We start from the raw sequence: 22357 nt of genomic DNA, 5'->3' as shown, positions 1-22357 counted from the left end.
CTGTTTCCTAATGCATAGGATTATCAGTAAAGTGGAAGTGACTGATAGAACTTGTATGTGTAGGGAAGTCATGCTGTCAGGTGTGTGAAGCTGGAAATCTTTACCTGTCTAAGTGCGTGTCACCTAAAAGATTGGTTTGGACAGTGCCGTCCTCGAAATATGTGTTTGAGGGAACTTGAACTATGGTGTCTTACTTGGGAACACAGTATCCCCTTAGATCACTCTAGCTGGGAGGTACAGGCCGGATACTGGTTTACTGTCCTACATTTTGTCTTGGACATCAAATAATATTTTATGAAATGTGTAAAGCACTTGTGGGCTCAGTGAGATCCAAAGGTATGATGTCTTAGAGCTGTTTTTGGTGTGTGTCAGTTGGTCTGGCTAATAAGTTATGTTGAAGGTTGTGATTGTTTATGATTGTGGTTGGTACATCTGTGATTACAGTGACATCAACTATATGAAATACGTGGTGCCAAAGTTTCCCAGATCCAGGCACCGTTTCCCAGATCAACTGGTGACTGGCTGTGCAAGTGCTATTTTTATTTAGATTCTGGGACTTTTATTCCTGGGTTACTAACACGAGAGTACAAGGACCAGAATGTAAAGAAAAAAACCTGGACTGTGACATCTTGTCGTGCATGGGCATTAGAAAAATGGCATGTCTTTGGAATAACTGAATTTGTGTTTATGTATGCTCGGTGTTCTGTGTAGTATGTGCTGTTGGGTTCTGTCTGTCATTTAATGGGAACAAACTAATGTGCGCATCTCTACATGGCACTTCACATCCAAGTGCGGTTCCAGGATGTGTACACAGTTGCCAAAATTTCAAAATGAGAAACTACCACCAGATGGTGTAAATTTACTGTACAGTGGTAATTCTAACACCAACTGTATATGTCTTAATTCCAGCGATAATACCATTGCCACAGGTAAACTGTACTAGAAGAAGAAAACTGCACCTATTGGCTTTGCCAATGCTGGGAAATGTAGCAAAAGCATTGCTTTCTATATAGAATGTTTATACTAAATAAAGAACTGAATGTGGCAAATAGTGTGATGATAGATTTTAAGAATAGTCACTCATGCATTCCAATGGGATCACTTCCTGCAAAGAGAATGATACATTAAACTGCCAATACTACAAGGTAAGAGAGGAATACTCCTCACTGTGAAGACAAGGGGCACACTATAAGGTCGAACTGTTTAGTCAAACCACACCTAAAATACAGAATATAACAACACAAAAAGACCAGCTCTGAATTGGTCTTATAAAGAAAAACAGCTCAAAACAAAAACCACTGGCTGCTACCTGAAGTGAAGGCTAGGCGTGATTTTCAAACACTATGGTAATTTAATAACAGAGGAGTGGTCTCTTTTTATGGGTCCAGGTCACTGTGTCCATGTAATTCCAGTTTGCGCACCATTACATGCCAGTGTTTTTTTCGTCTGCATTTACATTTTACCCTCCGTATATATTTAGCCTGCCTGGTGCATTGGACTAGATGCTGTAAAAGATGACTCTTTAATGAAATGGTGCATTCTGTGACAGTTTTTTTTTTTTTTTACCGCCGCCAGTTATTAACATTGGTGCCATTTACTGACATCGATATTGCAATATCGTCAAAGATAGTGCAACATTACTTTGGTAACCGTGCACTAAATACTGAAGGGAGGCAGCATTAGGAACAGAAGCCTGTGCATTGCGGCACAAGACAGCGATCCGTCTTATGGCAGTACAGCGCCATTTCAACAACCAGGAAGGAACCTGCTGAGCTGCAGAGTCCCGCGGAAGGACCTCGCTCGAGTACTCCTGTCGACCTACTTTGGCACAAAGACGAAATTCAAAGCGCCGCTAGAAGGGGCAGCGAACCTTGATTTGGCGCGGTGAAAAGGGGGAGCCTGTATTCGATTTGCTTTCATTTCTTGTGTTATTGGAGACAGTGACAAGGCGCCGAGAGTGGAACTGGTCGTTTCTATGTAATTTCCTACAACTGACATCTGTTTTTTTTTTAGCAAAACTAATAAAAAGTGCAGAGTGAAAACCTCCAAAAGTACGGTGCCAAAAATGAAAGGTCTTAAATAAGCAAGGGTCCGCCGGTGACCTGGTGGCATCTCATGGCTGTACGGAGTCGCCAATCCCTTCCCTTTAATCGCTCCGCACGGGATCTGGGTACCGTCTAGATCTGCCGTTTGCTCCCCGCTTCCTCTGTTGTAGGTTCCGTCTGCTCTTCACCTCGACGCCAGTAAGCGAGGTCAAAGGTCGCCAGTTGTAGCTGTCATCATCGGGTGACACGCTCTCCTCTTCTGGAGTTGGAAGCTCCAGGCCCGGACAGGTTCATGGTGGCACGGAGCCCGCAAGAGTCAAGACACCCCTGAATCAGGCCTTTTATCAGCCAGACTAAACTCTGCTTCTAATTTATGCCTTCGACGGGCCAGCATACAAAGTAAAAGCCCTGGCTTGTTTACTGAAATAAGTTAAACATATAATACACAAAGCGCTGTTGCAGACTCTCGGGCGGTGTCTCGTGAGAACGGAGACTTCACAGCAGAAGAGCAAATAGTTCTGCAAGGAAAGCTCTTATTTCCTGATTAGAGGGGATTATCTGATGGCAATACTCGCTCATTTCTCTTCCCTTCCCACCTTCTCAGGTTAATAGTGTCAGCAGTAAAAGCACCGAGCACACAGCTTCTTCCTGGTTTCCTCACCACTGGTAACAAGCACACTGACATGAATAATTGAAACTGGACTATCTTCATAAATGTCCCCTTAGCCGCTGCCCCCTTTTCATTATGAACTCTCTCCTGCACACCCCACCTGTTATGGGTTCTTTTCCACCTTGTCCAGGCTACCAAGAGCTAACTCCCACCATCACCCCTCCCTAGCTCTTACTGTACCCCATCCTCACATACACTATACTCTCCTGGAGAGAGTTCTCCCACTCCCCCTGTCTTCTAAGCGCTCTCTTGTCAGCCCATATTCAACTAAGGGCTCACTCCCACAGCTACCTGCGAGTACATGTCTTCACTGCCACTGCTTTGAGCCCCATTGCCCCCTCTGTGAATGGCGTCCACAACTGCCCTCCTTCTCTTAAATGACTTGACTTCCACTGTCCAGCCTGGTCACTCTTCCCCACCATTATTTCTACGAGGAAGACCATTGTTATCTCAACAGTCCCCTCTGGCCAACTTCAGTGCCGAGTCATTGCGGATACAGGTCCCTCACCTGAACCCTCATACTCAGGCTCTTTAAAAACATGCCACTCAGGTGCATCGCTAGGACTCAAGGTGAGAAGCCAGTGGCACAGCAAGAGTGGCATAGGCCGACATCCAAGCAAACAATGCCCCCGTGCCCACGGGTTGGTGGCACCTCTGGTGCTCAGTGCCACTATTGACAGCTACAGGCTCAGAGGAGACTCGGGAATCAGATATGTGTTTCATTCTCTGTAAGCCACCTCATTGCTGGCGGATTCATGGCCTGGCTTTGGAAATCACTTGGATTTCCTGAGTAAATATTATGATAAGAAAGTGGCACACGAAACTCGAGAACCTCCTTAATAAAATGCAGCAAGGGCTCAAACTCCAGGAGCTCAGCGTGCACTGTTCGGAAAACTCCCGGGCACCAAGAAAATTGGGTTTTCTTCACTGCAGCCTTCTCCAGCAATTTTTTTAATGTTTCTGAGGTTTCTGTCGAACTGACTGCATTTATTTTAATTCTCTGCAATTAATGAAAGATATGCTAAGCAGGGAGGTCAGTTACACAACCCACATTGGAATGGGCGTTTTAAATAGGGAATACTCCAGCCCAGTAGGAAGGTCACACTCTGTGGAGTTCACCAAATTCCCAGGCAGATAGATCCCAGACTTCAGAGACACAGGGTAATTCGCGTCCAAAATGATGACTAGAACCACCGTCGGTCGGTCTTGGAGAACGTTCGTATCCTCCTATTTGAGAAAAGCACGTCTATTTACAAGGGGGCCTTGGTCTAAGGGGGAGAGATGAGTGTGAGCAAGAGATGGTTAACAGAGCAACAACACTGCTCAGAAGTGCCGGTTCTGTATCACTAGATGTATTCAACTCTTTCAGTCCATAAAAAAGCAAAACAATTAAAATCGCCTCGCTGAGAGGAGCTGAAGAGCTGGCACCGTGCCAGTAAACTTGTAGGAGCTCTTCTTGGAAGTGCGTACTATTCTATAAAAGACAGCAGCTCTGTTGAGAAGTGCTGGTACTGTCACACAGAGTGACATTGAAAAGTGTCAGTATTGTCCCCCTGGAGATATAGTAAGCAGCCAGCTGAGATCAGCCGAGACTTCCCCTCACAGGGTGACCCCAGTAAGCAATTCCCTGTGCTATCCCTATAAAAGACAGCGGAGCCCCTTTAAGGAGTGCCCGTACTCTCTCTTTTAAAGATATGTCAGCCGGCTGAGATGCGCCACAAGTGCCTTATGTGCAGTGCAGCCTCCCAGATGAGAAATATTTCATTAAAAATATGACATTAAATAAGAGCCATGTTAGCATGCACCTCTGTTAACAGAACCATTCAAAGCACACCACTCCGCGGGTACAGTTTTATACAAATAAAGTAAATGCTAATAAAATTGTAACATTAAAGGTAAAGCAACCCAGCTGAAAGGACAGTACTATTAAAAGTCTTTCAGCTGGCACCGTCCAGTTAGACACACAACAGCCTTCTGATATAACTGGCATTGTCCTTTTTAAAGTGCAGAAGCTCCTACGGGAAGTGCTACTGTTGTCCCATTACAGAGTAACATCCCGGTTGAGAAATGATTAGTAATAGCATGAAAGCCCCGCTCAGCAGTGCAGGCAGGCACTGTTAAATTAAATGCATCCTTTACTAGAAAAAGGTGCCAAAGACTCATTTCAGAATGACATCCCAGCTGTGACGTGACATGTGGGTCAACTAACAGCATTGTAGCATCACTAAGAGGTGCTGCCACTCTTCATCATGATATGCATTATGGAACAATCTGAGTCAAGATATAGCAGCCCCGTTGAAAAGTGCTGGTCCTTTCCCATCAAGAGCCTAGAAGACATAGACGACTTGCTTACAAGTACAAAGTGTAACATCCCTTCTGGTAAGCAATGGTAATACCCCATTTCACGTACAGCAGCTCTGCTAGCAAGCGATGGCTCTATTAATCCATTCGAAATACAAAAGTCTAGCTAAAATGCGCGATTATTGTGCATTTCACAACAAAAACGAAGAAACACAGATGCAAGTATGTGCCCATTTAAACCATTTTGAAAACATTGGTGAAAGAACGAAAACGCCTGAGAACGAAAGTAAGGGAAGCAGCCCTCTAGGTGGGAACAGATGCCTGGATGCTTGAAAGAGTGCTGAGGAAGGGTGGATCTAGCAGGGACGGTGTTGTTCCCTGTCCTTGTGGCTAGAGAAGAGGCCACATGAATTAATTGTCGAAGCAGGATACAAGATGCACAGCTAAATATACTGCCACAGGGACTGCTGAGAGAGGCAAAACACACAGTGAGATGGTTGAGGGACCAGTGGGATGGGGGATGAAATGGTGGGATGATTGCATAATTAGCAGAAGATTGTGTGGGTTTGTGAGGTGCTAGTACACAACTGTGAGATGGCTTAATAAACAACTGAGATGATTGCGTGGACAAGTGTGACGGTTGCGTTCACTGGTGGGATGGTTGTTGTAATAAGAGGCTTTGCTGTACAAGTTGGCACAATGGCTGTTTAAACTAGTTGGATCGTTTTACAAGTTGGTGGAATGTTGTGTGATATGTTACAATTGTTGCTTTAATTGGTAGCATGAGTCCATAAATTAGTGGATGATTGTATGGGTTGGTGGGATGATAATATGGAACTCTGAGATGGTTGTATTAACAAGTGGAACAATTGCACGAACCGGTGGAACGGTTGCATGAAATGGTGATCCTGGATGAACCAGTGAAGTGTAGGGATCTTCTGATTTTATAGAACTAAGAAATGATTGGATGGATGCAAAATATGATAGGATAATGCACAAGCTAGAAAGAAAGGGTGAAAACTAATGAGATGATTTGAGAATGAATGCATGGGTGTAAAAATAATTATTTTGGGCACAGTTGTAATAATGTGAGTCCATATGATTCCAGACAAAAACACAGAGAAGTATTGATTGGTGCTGATGTGACTGACGATGGGAAGTGGTGAATGGATCAGAACCACTGGGATGATAGTCAGATCTTAAACAATAAATAGCAATCAAATGAATTGATAGGGGACCTTTGCAGGATGGACATAAGAGTCCGTAGGATAAATGGGAACTAAAGGATTGAAGTAGATCTGTAGGCCAAATAGGAATAGGTTGAACTGGCTTGGGAATCTGTATAACATATGACGCCCAATGGAATAAACATGAGTCTGCAGGTTGGACAGCAACTAATGGGATTGTTGTAAACTTTATAAGAAGAAAACAAATTACAAACTATAAGATAAATGGAAACCAAAAAGATGGGACATGAAATCTGTGTAAGATAAAAGGTAACCAATAGGATAGGTGCAACAGTGCAAGATGGATGAGAACTGATGGTATGGGCCAGAAAGCACAGAAGGCCAAGAGGCCAAACAGGGATGAATTTGGTGATCTAACTAATAGGGAGGACACATTGAAAAGGAAATAGGAGTGTCTGTAGAATGGATAGGAACTAGAACTGATGGGATAAATATTGGCACCTCTTAAAAAGAAACTGTTGGGCTAGACGTGGGTACCTCTATGACTGATATAGTAGGGATGACATGGAAACAGGCAGTATACTCGGGATTCGGTCATGAGAATCGGTGAAATCGACAGAACCCAATGGGAAATGTTTGTAGGTCTACAGAACAGAGTGAATGTGATGGGATCGATTTGGATGCCTCTAGGATTGAGGAGTACTGATAAGGTCGGCATGGAAGGAGGCAGGCTAGAGAGATCTGATGGAAGTGGAAAGAGGTAGAATGGACACTGAGCCAGTGAGGGAAACGGGACCTGCTGGCATGAACCAACAGCCAGCAGTACATACACAAGAAGCAGAGGGGTGGAGTGAGACACCAGTAGGGTGGTCGGGTAAGTAGTTGGGAGTAGGAGACAGGATGTTGACAAGACATGGACGTGGAAACGTGTAATAAACACAAGGGACAATTACATGGACGTGGCTAAAATGATGTTCTGGGGACTTGAAATAATAGAAATGAAAGCCTTACTGGGGTTCAGAAATAGTGGCATATGCACAGGCACGAGTGAGGTGGATATGGAGGTTGATGAGGGGAATGCAAATGATGGATGGCTAAATAAGTCAAAAAGGGGAATGCAGGAGCTGATGAGGAGCACACAGCAGCGGGTGAAGGGAATCCAGTAGGTGGTGGGGAGAGGCAGTGGCTGGAGTGAATACACAGTAGTTGTTAGAGAGGATGCCGGGTCTAGTGCATATGATGCTGGTGCTGATGGGGGGGGGGGGGGGGATGCATGAGGCAATGTGACGATGGAAGGAAGACAGATTGCGAGATGCGTCCTGGAGACTTTGATAAGTGCAGGTGGGCAGGACAGACCGAGAGAGTCAGTTCCAAGTAAAAGGGACTCAGATCCCAGGGTGGACATTCTACTTCGTTCAGGAGACAGCCAGGTGGTAAGAGTTGATCGCAGGAGACGTGCCAAATGGTTGGTCTAACATGGGCTGGGGAATCTGCTTACCTTGGCTGGCTTTACTTCCACCGGTGTCTCCAGAACTCAGCAGGATGAAGAGTGTGCAGAAACCAGAGACGCCAAGAGCCCCCATAGCAGTCGCCGCAGAGCCCTCTCTCTCGCAGCAAAGACGTCTTCTTTGGAGGGTGGCGGTGCTGAGTAATGATCAGGATGGGAGTGTGACGCGCTCCGTGCCGGGTCACACGGCTCCCGGGAGCTGCCTGCGAGCGCCGGTGCTTTGGAATCGCACGGATGCGGACAGCGGAGGAGGCACCGCTCCCGTGCTGCTGCTGTGCCCAAGAACTGTGTTATAGCTGGACTGTCCCTCCAGTCTCCGGAGACGAGAACCCTCCTGCCTGCTCCCAGCCGCTCGCTCCTCCACATCCAGGGCAGGCACCGTTCTGCGGGGAGAAGCAGCAATCGGGCGAGGGAGGTGGTGGTGAAGGGAGGGAGGAGGGTGCTCCAGGCCTGAGGACCTGCAGAGGGGGAGGAGGAACTCGCATCCACACACCGCCCCTGGATTCCCCTTCTCGGGAGACTTATTTGCTTCTTGCACTCGCTCCTTCCTTCTCCCAGGAGCTGCAGCCTGCCCTGCTGCTACTCTCCTCTCCTGGCTCCCCCCATACCCCCGCTGCTCCCCGCTCTGGGTAACCCCCCCACCCCACAGCCTGCCCGCAGGAATTTACAATGAGTCGCCATGGAGACGGCTTCCCTGGGAGCAGGAGGTCAGGCTCAGCCCATGTGCAAATCAATGGATCAATGCAAAGCCCATGCCAGCCATCCCCAGACCCACAGGCATACTCTACAAGCTGCTCCCCTAAAGGGGGAGGGGACTGTAAGGGGGGCTGCTGAGGGGAGAGAGGGGGATGGTGAAAGGAAGAGAGGGAGAGGTAGGTGAAAAGTGGAGGTGAGAGAAAGGGACACCGGCAGTGAGAGGGTAAAAGAAGAGGGAAAGATGGCGAATGAGCGAGGAGAGAAGGAAGAAGGGAAAAAAGGGGTGGCGTAGGGTTGATAAGAGTGAACGCTATTGCGAGAGGCAAAACTGGAGGAAAGAGAGTGGGAGAGAGTGAATGGCAACGAGTTAGAAACAGTGTGAGAAGTGTAATACCGGGAGAGAAGAGAGCTAGAAGTGGTCATAAAGAGTGAACTGGGATAGTAAGTGAAAGTATTGAAAGAAAAGTACAAAGCAGAACGGCTTGGCCATAAAAGGAGGACCCTGGCTAAATATCAAGAACTATAAATGAGGGATGGAGGACTAGATGTTCGAATATAAAAAACAATGAATGGTCAAAATAAGCGCCTCGTATGGGACATTACGCACTGTAGGAATACCGATTGTAGTCAAAGGGATATCAATCAATCAGGATACCGAAGGCTACAGATATACAAAGTATACGGATTGAAGTACGGAGGAATGGCCCCCTTGGTGATAGTATATATGAAAGAGCAGACCGACTCATGGACTAGAAAAGGCCGTTTTCCCCAAACTGGTGACATGACTGCCTACGCCCAAGAACAACCCGATGATAGTAGTATCCAAGCTGTTCAAGCTGGTACATAACGAATTGAAATCGCGACTTACCCATCTCCATAGAAGGATCACCGCAACCCTGCACAAAAAAACAGAGACGGCCAGCTGTCCCGGAGGCCCAAGCAGTGGTCGCCCACCCTCGGTGTACCTCCTGGTGCACTGATCACTTCATTCCTAACTCCCGTGTCAGGTCAGTACCGTCCCTAAGACGCAGAAAGACATTTGTTTAAGGAAATCTTCCATGGATCTTTAAAAACTCACGAGTTATTCTACAGTAGTTCAAATGGTCACCGTGACAGCATGGGGGTCGCGGGAAGGCCTCCACCAAAGTCAGTGCTGGTTACCAGAGTCAAAGGCTATACTCACACAAATAAATAACATTGCACGAAATTAGTAGTCATCGGAGTCGAGAAGGGAACACTCGTATAACACTTACCATAAAATCAGGTCCCAGCTAGTTTTCATATTTTTCTAATAAAAAACTGCATAACCATCTCCATAGAGCAGTGATTCTCAAACCTATTCAACCCCCGGCTCCCTTGATCCATTGGCCATTGCCCGTGGCTCCCCACGGTTTCTTTTAAGGGCTCGGGCCTGCCGTACACTGCGCATGCAGTGTCGCGCAGCGAGAGTCCTTTTCCGAGGGGATTTGAAAATGGACCTGGAAATTCCACGCAGTTCGTGCGTGTTATTTCCAAGGTCCATTTCCATTGGCCTTCGCGTGCGAGCTGTTTTTCAACAGAACACGCAATAGGCCATGGGCGGTCGCGTAGCTCCGCCTATGGCCTATTGGTGTCTGTTACGTGCACCAGAGGCCATATATCTTGAATTATCGCGGCCATCCGGCGCGATAATTGAAGACATATGCTCGCAGTGGCGCGCGCACATCACTTGCGAGCTTCTTTTTTTTTTTTTGCATCCATTTCAGGGCAAAGCAAGTAAACGCTGATGTCTTGTTTTCTTTGTCACAAATATGGTGGGGTAAAGGGTGTTTTCAGTCTCGCTCAATTGACATATGGTATCGTACTGATGTTGAAGTATTTGCTTAATTTCTCACCAATAGCAATAATACTTGTGAAAATTACTGATTTCTGTGAGTGTATTTTTGTCATTTCATTTTTCTGCCAAGTAAAGACGTATGAATTAATGTTTATCAGTCTGGTCAATCGGGCACACATCAGCAATTAAAAATAGAGGACTGGTGGATTGGGGTGCCTCTCATTGTGTTAGTACCCTCTTTTTAAAACAGTTTTGCTCAGATTGACCATATGAGATGACGTCGGGAGAGCTTTAAATTACCTAGCAGTGCCCCACCTTGGATAGAATGGCTTGCATGGCTCGGCATGTGAATCATGCTAGATAGGCCTAGACTGTCAGTGTTGCCTTGTGTGCCAAAAGCTCTGCCACGATGTAAAAATCCCCGACAAGACAGCTCATGATAGAAAGCATTACCGCTAAGCACTGCGAGTGGATTGGGGTGAGCATGAGACGTCAGTGAATGTTGCAGACCCTTGCACAGCCTGAGCAGATAAATGTGTTCAGCGTCGATTTGCTGGACTTATTTGGTGAGCATATTGAGAAATACTTTGCAGGTCTTCTGGAACAAGTGAAGCTTAAGCAGGTGGATTGTCTCAGAATGCTATTTCCGTTCGACGTCGCAGCACCTGCCACCACACACCCTCAAGCAGCGATTTGAAATTGAGTCAGGTAGCGCGTGCCTCTCCCGCCGACAACACATTGCCCCTCATGTGAGGGAGCCCAGTGGATGGGGAGGGTGTTCACAGAAGACTAAAAGCATTGGCCATTTCACCCTACAGGTTTGCGGAGAGAATGTAGCCTAACTAGCGCATATCAAAATCCGCCTGTCAAACCTTAGCCTGATTTTGAAAAAAAAAAGTCTGTAGCACTGATGAGGAAAATGTGAGGCCTTAAAAAACGCAGCTTGAATGGACTCTGCGAAGAACGGAAGATACAGACAGCACAGCCTGCTGCACGCCACACACTGCTGCATGCCTCACACTGCTGCACGCCTCACACTGCTGCACGCCACACACTGCTGCACGCCTCACACTGCTGCACGCCACACTATGCTGCACACCTCACACTGCTGCATGCCACACACTGCTGCACGCTACACACTGCTGCACGCCTTATACTGCCGCATTCCTCACACTGCTGCACGCCTCACAATGCTGCACGCCACACACTGCTGCACGCCACACACTGCTGCACACCACACACTGCTGCATGCAGCACGCCACACACTGCTGCACGCCTCACACTGCTGCACGCCACACACTGCTGCACACCTCACACTGCTGCACGCCACACACTGCTTCACGCCACACACTGCTGCACGCCACACACTGCTGCACATCACAGAATGCTGCATGCAGCACGCCACACACTGCTGCACGCCTCACACTGCTGCACGCCACACACTGCTGCACGCCTCACACATTTGCACCTCTCACACTGCTGCATGCCTCACACTGCTGCATGCCTCACACTGCTGCAAGCCACACGCTGCTGCACTCCACACCCTGCTACACGCCACACCCTGCTGCACGCCACACCCTGCTGCACGCCACACCCTGCTGCACGCCTCACACTGCTGCACGCCACACACTGCTGCATGCCTCACACTGCTGCACGCCTCACGCCTCACACTGCTGCACGCCACACACTGCTGCACGCCTCACACTGCTGCATGCCTCACACTGCTGCACGCCTCCCACTGCTGCACGCCTCCCACTGCTGCACGCCACACACTGCTGCACGCCACACACTGCTGCAAGCCACACACTGCTGCACGCCACGCCCTGCTGCACGCCACACCCTGCTGCACGCCACACACTGCTGCACGCCACACACTGCTGCACGCCACACACTGCTGCATGCCACACACTGCTGCACACCTCACACTGCTGCACGCCTCACACTGCTGCACGCCACACACTGGTGCACGCCACACACTGATGCACGCCTCACACTGCTGCACGCCACACACTGCTGCACGCCTCACACTGCTGCACGCCTCACTGCTGCACGCCACACACTGCTGCATGCCACACACTGCTGTACTCCTCACACTGCTGCACGCCTCACACTGATGCACACCACACACTGCTGCACGCCAAACACTGCTGCACGCCTCACACTGCTGCACACCACACACTGCTGCACGCCACACACTGCTGCACGCCTCACACTGCTGCACGCCACACACTGCTGCACGCCTCACACTGCTGCACGCTGCACACTGCTGCACGCCTCACACTGCTGCACGCCTCACACTGCTGCACGCCGCACACTGCTGCATTACTCACATTGCTGCATGCCTCACACTGCTGCACATTGCTGTATGCCTCACACTGCTGCACACTGCTGCATTACTCACACTGCTGCATGCTGCACGCCACACACATTGCTGCACGCCTCACACTGCTGCACGCCTCACACTGCTGCATGCTGCACACTGCTGCATTACTCACACTGCTGCACGCCTCACACTGCTGCACACCTCATACTGCTGCATGTTGCACATTGCTGCACTCCTGCACGGCACATTGCTGCACGCCTCACACAGCTGCACGCTGTGAGAAGGTGGCCTGATATGCAGTGGTCACTATTCTAGTGAACACTATGTATCAGTCCAGCAACCCTTATTGATGATTGGTTGTAAGTCAACCTTATAGACCAGCTATCCTAGTAGCGTGGATACGAGCAGTCTAAGGCTAAAGACTCGAGAGGGCGTGTTAAGCCAGCTCTTATACCACATATACCCCTTGAACACCAAGTGAAAGGACACCACACAAGTGTTATGAAAATAAACAGTTATTTATTAAAGATCACAACAGCCCTGTACTCTTTATGAGGACAGGGTACTAAGCACAAACCAAAACTCTTACAAAAATACTTAAGTTAGCACAGTATATACAAATGCCCGAGGGGCACGGAAAACCATATACTTGAAAAGTGGAATGCGAAATTACTAGCAGGTAAGTACAGTACTAATAGCCTTTGGAATCGCTAGGACTTGACTATAGAATCGTTAGATTACTTCTAGGAGACCCAGGGGACTCGGGTGCAGTGTGTGCACTCTCACGCGAGATGCGGGACAAAGTCTATGGTAGCTAGGAATTGCAAAGTTAGTGTTCTCGGGCAAACCCGACCTGGTAGGGAGAAAACGAAAGTAGATTCTGACCCTTGGATAGTGAGGCTATGCTGGGGCACCGAAATGCCGAAGTTACCTAGCCCAGGGGCTGCAGCTGCATAGGACTCAAAAGACGTCGGGAATCCTCGTTGACGGACCAGGAGCCTGGAAGAAAGAAGTTGCTGGCAGGCGACCAGTGAAGAAAGTTCGGTGGATCCAAGCCTGGATCGATGGAAGATGACACCTGAAAGCAGAGGGGACCAAGTTCGAGACTACTAGCCAGTAGTCAGTGGGCACCAGGAGGGCCCCGGATGGTAGCCACCTCGACAAGGCGTGTGGGTGACGCTGTGCTCAGAGATCACACGGACCAGGAGGCGTTGTCGGCGACCAGGAAGGAGGATCGAGCTGTCCCACGAAGATAGAAGCTGTCGGCGTCGCTGGACCCAGGATTGGGCAACAAAGCCTTGGCAAATTCAAGCCCACGCGGTGGACCTAAAATGGCGTCTGGAGTGGACCAGGAGGGTCCGGGGTGCCTCTCTTCAAGAAGGAAGCAAGGGCCAGTCTGGAGCAACCAGACCAGCAGCAGTGATGTCGTCGGGCGTCGTTCAGAAGGCCACAAGCCAGCCGGCTAGTAGCCAAACAACGGGGTGCACAGCAAACAGCAGAAGGGCCCCACGCAGATCGTGGAGATGCAGGGAGGCTGACCTTGGGTGCTGGAGCTGCGCAGGGTCGGGGCTTCTCGGACCCCAAAGCACTCACCCGTGGAGGACACGGTGGGCTTGCAGTAAAGATGTCGTGCAGTCTTGGCGATCGTCGGTCCCTCGAGGTCTCGTCGCACTCACGATTCTCAGCTTGGCTGTAGAGGTGAGTAGAGGTCAGAGGTGCCAGGGAAGCCGGGTCTCGTCGAGCTGGGTCGTCGGATTCGTGATGAAGGACTTGCAGCAGACCGCAGTGTTCTTTAGGATGGTGCCCGCTTGATGCAGGGTGACTACTCCTTAGCCACAAGGGAGAATCTTGAGGAAGAAATCTTGAAGTCCTTTCGCAGAAAGTCGTGTCTTGATTCCAAAGATGATCTAATTTGAACAGGGGGCCCGCTCCCATCTTTATACTAAAAAAGGGGGCTGACCCGGTGACTAGGTCCTGCCTATGGGTGGGACTAGGTGGGGGGTGGTTACACCCCTCAGCCATGCCGGACTTCCCCAGGCCAGGGGCTGGTGTGCCCCTGGAACTGGTTCAGACCGGCCTATGCGTAGTGAGCACCGGGGTGCCACTCAGCAGTCACCTTCCTGTAAAGCCCTGCCTACCCAGGATACACAAAACCATGTCTGGGATGGTGCTAGCACCGCCCCTGACAGGAAACCCTTTGTCCAGGCTCCCCTCGCTGGAAGGACTCCCAGCTGCAGGGGGTCAGACTTGTGTCTGTGGTGGCAGCATCCATTTTGTGGAGCTGAGGCTTCAGTTAACTTTAACCAGGGTTCACAGTTACGGACATGTCGTGTCCCTCTAGAAGGGTGGAATGCTAACCCCGTCGCCAGAATTGGCGAGGGGTTAATATTCCAATTCGTATGACACCTTACTCGACATGTTTTGATAAAGCAATACCAAAGTTAGCATTTAACCGCGAGGATTATAATGCACTTAAGAGTATATGGTATGCGATATCATGGAACAGCTATTAGGACTTGGTTCCGCAAGCTGCAGACAGGCTCAGCTCATGCCAGAGCACCATCTCACACGATTCCAAGCACTCTGCCTTCAGGATTGTCAAGGCCTGCCATAGGAGTGACTGATAGGAATCTGTGTGTCCATTTTAGGGTTAGGTATAGGTATACTACACCTACAGCGAAGCGTGTTTACACGACTTTGCCCCAGCTGTCATGCAGCCAGTTGTGTCAAATTTAAGAGGCCAGCCAGGGGTGGCATAATACATGCTGCAGCCCCTGGTAGCCCTGGGTACACCTATGCCCCGAGTTACAGGGTCTGATAAGGTGGCCCAGTACCAATTGGTAAATGCACCTAGGGTACATGTCGTAATTTAGAAAGAGAACAGCCAGGCTGTGGGTCTGATTGGCAGGCCCACAGCCAGAGAAAGTCGTAAACCAGTGAAACAAAAGCAAAAAATCTGGGTGATCATAGGATTGCAGACCCTACTCTCCTACATGACCCCCCCCCAAACTTTGGGACAATAAGCTAACCTTGACCAGGTGAGTCTTCTTGTTCTAAGTGGAAATATCTGGAGAGCCCATCGGCATTGCCATGATCAGTACCAGGTCTATGTTCCACTGTAAAGTCCATCCCCTGTAGGGAAATGGACCACCTAAGCAGTTTGGGGTTTTCACCCTTCATCTGATTTAGCCACAAGAGGGGCTTATGGTCGGTCTGAATCTTGAAGTGAGTGCCAAACAAGTATGGCCTCAGCTTCTTCAGGGCCCAAACCACAGCAAAGGCCTCCCTCTCAATAGCTGACCAATTCTTCTCTCTGGGGGTCAGCCTTCTGCTTATAAAAGCAATGGGCTGGTCTTGACCATCAAAATTCAGTTGAGAAAGAACAGCTCCCACACCCAACTCAGAAGCATCTGTTTGGACAATGAATGGTTTGGAGTAGCCTGGACTCTTAAGGATAGGTGCTGTGCACATGGCCTGCTTTAGGTCATCGAATGCTTTTTGACAGCCTGCTGTCCACTGAACCTTTTTTGGCATTTTCTTACTTGTCAGTTCATTTAATGGTGTCACAATTGAACCATAGTTCCTGACAAACTTCCTATAGTAACCAGTCAGGCCCAAGAAAGCTCGAACCTGAGTCTGGGTGGTTGGAGGAGCCCAGTCCCTGATTGACTGTATTTTGCTCTCCAGTGGCTGAACCTGGCCTCCACCTACAAGGTGGCCCAGGTATACAACCTGTGTCTGCCCTATCTGGCACTTGGTGGCCTTGATAGTGAGGCCTGCTGCTTGCAGAGCCTCTAACACTTTCCTCAGGTGGACCAGGTGATCCTCCCAGGTGGAGCTAAAGACAGCAATATCATCTAGATATGCTGCACAGAAGTCATCCAGCCCAGTAAGGACTTGATTCACCAACCTTTGGAAGGTGGCAGGTGCATTTTTCAGACCAAAGGGCATTACCACAAATTGATAATGCCCACCAGGGGTTGAAAATGCTGTCTTGGGCTTGGCATCCTCAGCTAACCTGATTTGCCAATACCCAGCTGTTAAGTCAAATGTGCTTAAGTAGTTGGCAGAAGCCAATCTATCTATCAGCTCATCTGCCCTTGGTATTGGGTGGGCATCAGTCTTAGTGACTGCATTGAGACCCCTGTAGTCTACGCAAAACCTCATCTCTCTCTTACCACCCTGGGTGTGAGGCTTTGGCACTAGAACTACTGGACTAGCCCAAGGGCTATCTGAGGGTTCAATGACTCCCAACTCCAACATTTTCTGCACTTCAGTTTTTATGCAGTCTCTAACATGATCAGGCTGCCTGTAGATTTTACTCTTAACTGGCAGACTGTCACCAGTGTCAACCTCATGGGTACACCAATTGGTCTGACTGGGTGTCAGAGAAAACATATGTCTGAAAGACTGAAGAACCTGTTTACAGTCTTTCTGTTGATGCTCAGAGAGGCTGCCACAAAAGACAACACCATCTACTGACCCATCATCAGGATTCTGAGTGAGCAGGTCTGGGAGAGGGTCACTCTCTTCCTCCTGTCCCTCATCTATGGCCATGAGCAAACTCATGTCCTTCCTGTCGACATATGCTTTGAGCCTGTTGACATGGAGCACCCTGTGGGGGCTCCTGGGAGTTCCAAGGTCCACCAGGTAGGTGACCTCTCCCTTTTGCTCAAGAATTGTGTGGGGCCCAGACCATTTGTCTTTGAGTGCTGCTGGGGCCACTGGCTCCAACACCCACACCTTCTGTCCAGGCTGATAAACAGTCAGGACAGCCTTTTGGTCATGCCAAGCTTTTTGAAGTTCTTGACTGGCCTTAAGGTTTTCTGATGCCTTCTCCATATACTCAGCCATCCTGGAGCGGAGACCAAGTACATAGTCCACTATGCTGGTTGCAGGCTTTTCGAGAGGTCTCTCCCATCCTTCCTTCACCAAACACAGGGGGCCTCTCACAGGATGCCCATACAAAAGTTCAAAAGGGCTGTAGCCAACCCCCTTTTGTGGGACCTCTCTGTAAGCAAACAGAAGGCAGGGAATCAGGACATCCCATCTACGCCTGAGCTTTTCAGGTAGTCCATGAATCATCCCTTTTAGGGTCCTGTTGAACCTTTCAACAAGCCCATTGCATTGTGGATGATAGGGTGTAGTGAATTTGTAATTGACACCACATTCCTTCCACATAGCAGTTAAGTAGCTTGACATGAAGTTTGCACCTCTGTCAGAGACAACCTCCTTAGGGAAGCCCACTCTGGAGAACACTCCAACTAGGGCCCTTGCCACTACAGGTGCTGTAGTGGTCCTAAGTGGAATAGCTTCAGGATACCTGGTGGCATGATCCACTACCACCAGTATAAACATGTGCCCTGATGCTGTCTGGGGTTCCATTGGACCAACAATGTCAATCCCCACTCTTTCAAAGGGCACCCCCACCACAGGCATTGGTATAAGGGAGGCCTTTGTTGTGCCACCTGACTTACCACTGGCTTGGCAAGTGACACAGGAGCGACAAAACTCCTTGGTATCCTCATTCATGTGAGGCCAGTGAAAGTGTGAGACAAGTCTGTCCCAAGTCTTTGTCTGGCCTAAGTGACCTGCTAAGGGAATCTCATGGGCCAAGGTAAGTAGGAAACCTCTCTGAGACAAGGGTACAACCAGCCTCCTGGTCATGCCAGGCTTGGGGTCTCTTGACTCAGTGTACAGGAGTCCATCTTCCCAGTATACCTTGTGGGTACCTGTGGCGTTCCCAGCAGCCTCAGCAGCAGCCTGCTGTCTGAGGGGTTCAAGAGAAGGGCAGCTTAACTGGTCCTTCCCCAGGTCTTCCCTTGAGGGTCCCCCTGAACCCAAGAATTCAACTTGATCAAGTTCAAACTCTCTGGGCTCAGTTTCCCTCAATTCCTGTAGGTCAGCCTCCTCTGAGACTTGATCCTCAACCTGGGGCAAGGGGGAAGGCACAGCCTTAACCCTGCTGCTCTTTTTCTTGGAAGGTGTCTGGTCCATTGTTCCAGGATCCAGCACCTGTTCAGTGGGGCATTTCCTGACCTGTGACCTGGTCACAGCAAACACATGTGCTGGCAAGCCTAACATTTCCATGTGAGTCCTCTGCTCCACTTCTGACCATTGTGATGACTCCAAATCATTGCCCAACAAACAATCCACTGGGAGGTCTGAACTAACTACAACCTTCTTTTGGCCAGTTACCCCTCCCCAGGAGAAAGCTACAATTGCCATACTGTGACTGGTAGTGACATTGCTTGCATTGGTCACCAGGAAATCTGTACCTGGCATGATCTGTCCAGGGTCCACAAAGTTAGGTGTCACCATGGTGACACTGGCACAAGTGTCCCTATAGGCCTGAGCCATTTTTCCATTTATGAAAGGTGTCTGTCTGTATTTGCCCAAACTATTGGGACTTATGTCAGGGGACATATCCATATCCCCTGTACTGACAAGGACAGCCTGAGTGAGTGTACCAACTAAGTTGTCACACCCCTCAGAAGCCAGGGTTAACCCTACTAAACCCTTGGGAGGTGCACTACCACTGCTGGCTGTACTAGGGGGCACAGGTGCCTTAGGGGCTGCAGTGGCAGGAGTCTGCCCTCCTCCTTTCTTGGTGCACTCACTAAACCAGTGAGTTTTACTTTTACAGTATTGGCACCACCTTTTAGATTGGCCTTCTTTCTTCTTTTGGGGAGCCTGACCCCCACCCTCTTTGGGTTGTTGGGGACCTGTCGAAGACTTCTGGTCATTTTGTTCCCCCTTAGAAACTTTACCCTTCTGGTCTGCTTTCTTCTGACCACCTTGATTCTGGCCCTGGTTCTGTTTAACTCTTGTTCTAACCCATCTGTCTGCCTTCTTTCCCAATTCTTGGGGAGAGGTCAGATCTGAGTCAACAAGATGCTGATGCAACAACTGGTTCTGACAATTGTTTAAAATTTGTTCTCTCATGATCAAATTGTACAATCCTGTATAATCAGTAACCTTACTGCCCAGCAACCAGCCCTCCAAAGCCTTAGTGGCACAATCTACAAAGTCAGACCAATCTTGAGACTGAGTTTTCTGGGTATCCCTGAACAGCACCCTGTACTGCTCAGTGGTTAGGCCAAACCCTTCAACCAGTGTATTCTTCAAGACTTGGTAATTGTTAGCATCCTCTACCCTTGTGGTGAGGAGCTTGTCTCTTCCTTTACCTTCAAAGGAGAGCCACAAGATAGCTGCCCACTGAGTCTGGGGAACACCTTGCACAGTGCAGGCCCTCTCCAAAGCAGTAATCCATTTGTGGATGTCATCCCCTTGTTTAAAGGGGGGCACTATCTTCCCAAGGTGTTTTGTATCAAAACTCCTTTCCCTATTGCTAGGTACAATGCTGCCACCAGTGGGGACTATCCCACTTAACTGTTGCTCTCTAGCAAAGGCAAGCCTCTCTTTGGCCAGGGCAAGTTCTTCCCTTTCAATCCTCAGATTGGCTGCCCTTTCTTTAGCTTCATACACTCTCCTCTGAGGGGATGTCATCCCTCTTTGAGAAGAGTTGTGAGAGCCATTGGTTTGAAGGGATCTGCCAGAGTCTCTTGACAGAGATCTGGCTCGTCCATTCCCAATGTTAAGCTGACCTGATAGTGGCCCCAGGGGTCCCCCAGTACCACTGTCATGTTTGCTTAAGTTGGACCTGCTTAGTCTAACGACTTCTACCTGTCCCTTATCTGCCTCATCCCCAGAGGGCTCCTCATCCTCATCATCCTCTACATCTTCGTTCTCAGTTGAGAGGTGGATGAGGTCAGGGTCACCTCTGGTTCCCTCAAGGGGAGGCATGCCTCCTTCTGGATTAGAAGAGCTAAGAAGGGTCTCAGCTTTTCTGCATCATAAGTCTCCAAGAGACCAATCAGAAAGGAAGTTGTGGGGTTAGACCCCTGCTTGATCTTCCTGGAGTGACACACCTGTCTTAACTCCTTGAAGCTCAGCACAGTATATCTTGAAGGGATGACCTGTGGAGGGTCAGCTGACACAAGGGGAGACTCAGAGTTTCCTCCTTTGTCCGACATACTGTTTCTAGTGTGGTGTAAGTGATGCACCTACCTACACTATGTGCTTACCTACTGATCCCTTGCTAAGAGTTGCAGCCAAGGTGTGCTAGGCCTTGAGGAGCTGCAACAGCTGGTTCAGTAGAACTCAGAGTATTCTAAGCTTTAGTTATATGTACCTAACAGTACTTATGTGATCTTTCAACAAGATATTCTTAGGATACGTGTGGTAAAACAACAGCAAGCTCAAATCCCAACCGCTGCTCACCAATGTGAGAAGGTGGCCTGATATGCAGTGGTCACTATTCTAGTGAACACTATGTATCAGTCCAGCAACCCTTATTGATGATTGGTTGTAAGTCAACCTTATAGACCAGCTATCCTAGTAGCGTGGATACGAGCAGTCTAAGGCTAAAGACTCGAGAGGGCGTGTTAAGCCAGCTGTTATACCACATATACCCCTTGAACACCAAGTGAAAGGACACCACACAAGTGTTATGAAAATAAACAGTTATTTATTAAAGATCACAACAGCCCTGTACTCTTTATGACGACAGGGTACTAAGCACAAACCAAAACTCTTACAAAAATACTTAAGTTAGCACAGTATATACAAATGCCCGAGGGGCACGGAAAACCATATACTTGAAAAGTGGAATGCAAAATTACTAGCAGGTAAGTACAGTACTAATAGCCTTTGGAATCGCTAGGACTTGACTATAGAATCGTTAGATTACTTCTAGGAGACCCAGGGGACTCGGGTGCAGTGTGTGCACTCTCACGCGAGATGCGGGACAAAGTCTATGGTAGCTAGGAATTGCAAAGTTAGTGTTCTCGGGCGAACCCGACCTGGTAGGGAGAAAACGAAAGTAGATTCTGACCCTTGGATAGTGAGGCTATGCTGGGGCACCGAAGTGCCGAAGTTACCTAGCCCAGGGGCTGCAGCTGCATAGGACTCAAAAGACGTCGGGAATCCTCGTTGACGGACCAGGAGCCTGGAAGAAAGAAGTTGCTGGCAGGCGACCAGTGAAGAAAGTTCGGTGGATCCAAGCCTGGATCGATGGAAGATGACACCTGAAAGCAGAGGGGACCAAGTTCGAGACTACTAGCCAGTAGTCAGTGGGCACCAGGAGGGCACCGGATGGTAGCCACCTCGACAAGGCGCGTGGGTGACGCTGTGCTCAGAGATCACACGGACCAGGAGGTGTTGTCGGCGACCAGGAAGGAGGATCGAGCTGTCCCACGAAGATAGAAGCTGTCGGCGTCGCTGGACCCAGGATTGGGCAACAAAGCCTTGGCAAATTCAAGCCCACACGGTGGACCTAAAATGGCGTCTGGAGTGGACCAGGAGGGTCCGGGGTGCCTCTCTTCAAGAAGGAAGCAAGGGCCAGTCTGGAGCAACCAGACCAGCAGCAGTGATGTCGTCGGGCGTCGTTCAGAAGGCCACAAGCCAGCCGGCTAGTAGCCAAACAACGCGGTGCACAGCAAACAGCAGAAGGGCCCCACGCAGATCGTGGAGATGCAGGGAGGCTGACCTTGGGTGCTGGAGCTGCGCAGGGTCGGGGCTTCTCGGACCCCAAAGCACTCACCCGTGGAGGACACGGTGGGCTTGCAGTAAAGATGTCGTGCAGTCTTGGCGATCGTCGGTCCCTCGAGGTCTCGTCGCACTCACGATTCTCAGCTTGGCTGTAGAGGTGAGTAGAGGTCAGAGGTGCCAGGGAAGCCGGGTCTCGTCGAGCTGGGTCGACGGATTCGTGATGAAGGACTTGCAGCAGACCGCAGTGTTCTTTAGGATGG

General features: G+C 49.3%; 1 protein-coding gene across 2 annotated transcripts in view; it reads right to left on the bottom strand.

The window, feature by feature from the left end:
* SCUBE3 (signal peptide, CUB domain and EGF like domain containing 3) overlaps positions 1-8118 on the bottom strand; it is a 1095585-nt gene extending 1087467 nt beyond the window's left edge. The window contains exon 1 of one of the 2 annotated variants that reach the window (XM_086923234.1): positions 7702-8118. In XM_086923234.1, the coding sequence (XP_086779360.1) occupies positions 7702-7786 (85 nt within the window). In that variant the 5' untranslated portion in view covers positions 7787-8118. The remainder of the gene's footprint in view (positions 1-7701) is intronic. The other variant, XM_086923233.1, reaches the window with a different exon arrangement.
* Positions 8119-22357: the final 14239 nt, after the last annotated feature.

Source organism: Lissotriton vulgaris, chromosome 5 (genome assembly GCF_964263255.1).
Source record: "Lissotriton vulgaris chromosome 5, aLisVul1.2, whole genome shotgun sequence".
NCBI classification, from domain to species: domain Eukaryota; kingdom Metazoa; phylum Chordata; class Amphibia; order Caudata; family Salamandridae; genus Lissotriton; species Lissotriton vulgaris.
Note: the sequence above shows the minus strand (reverse complement) of the source record. Positions and strands in the feature narration are given on the sequence as shown.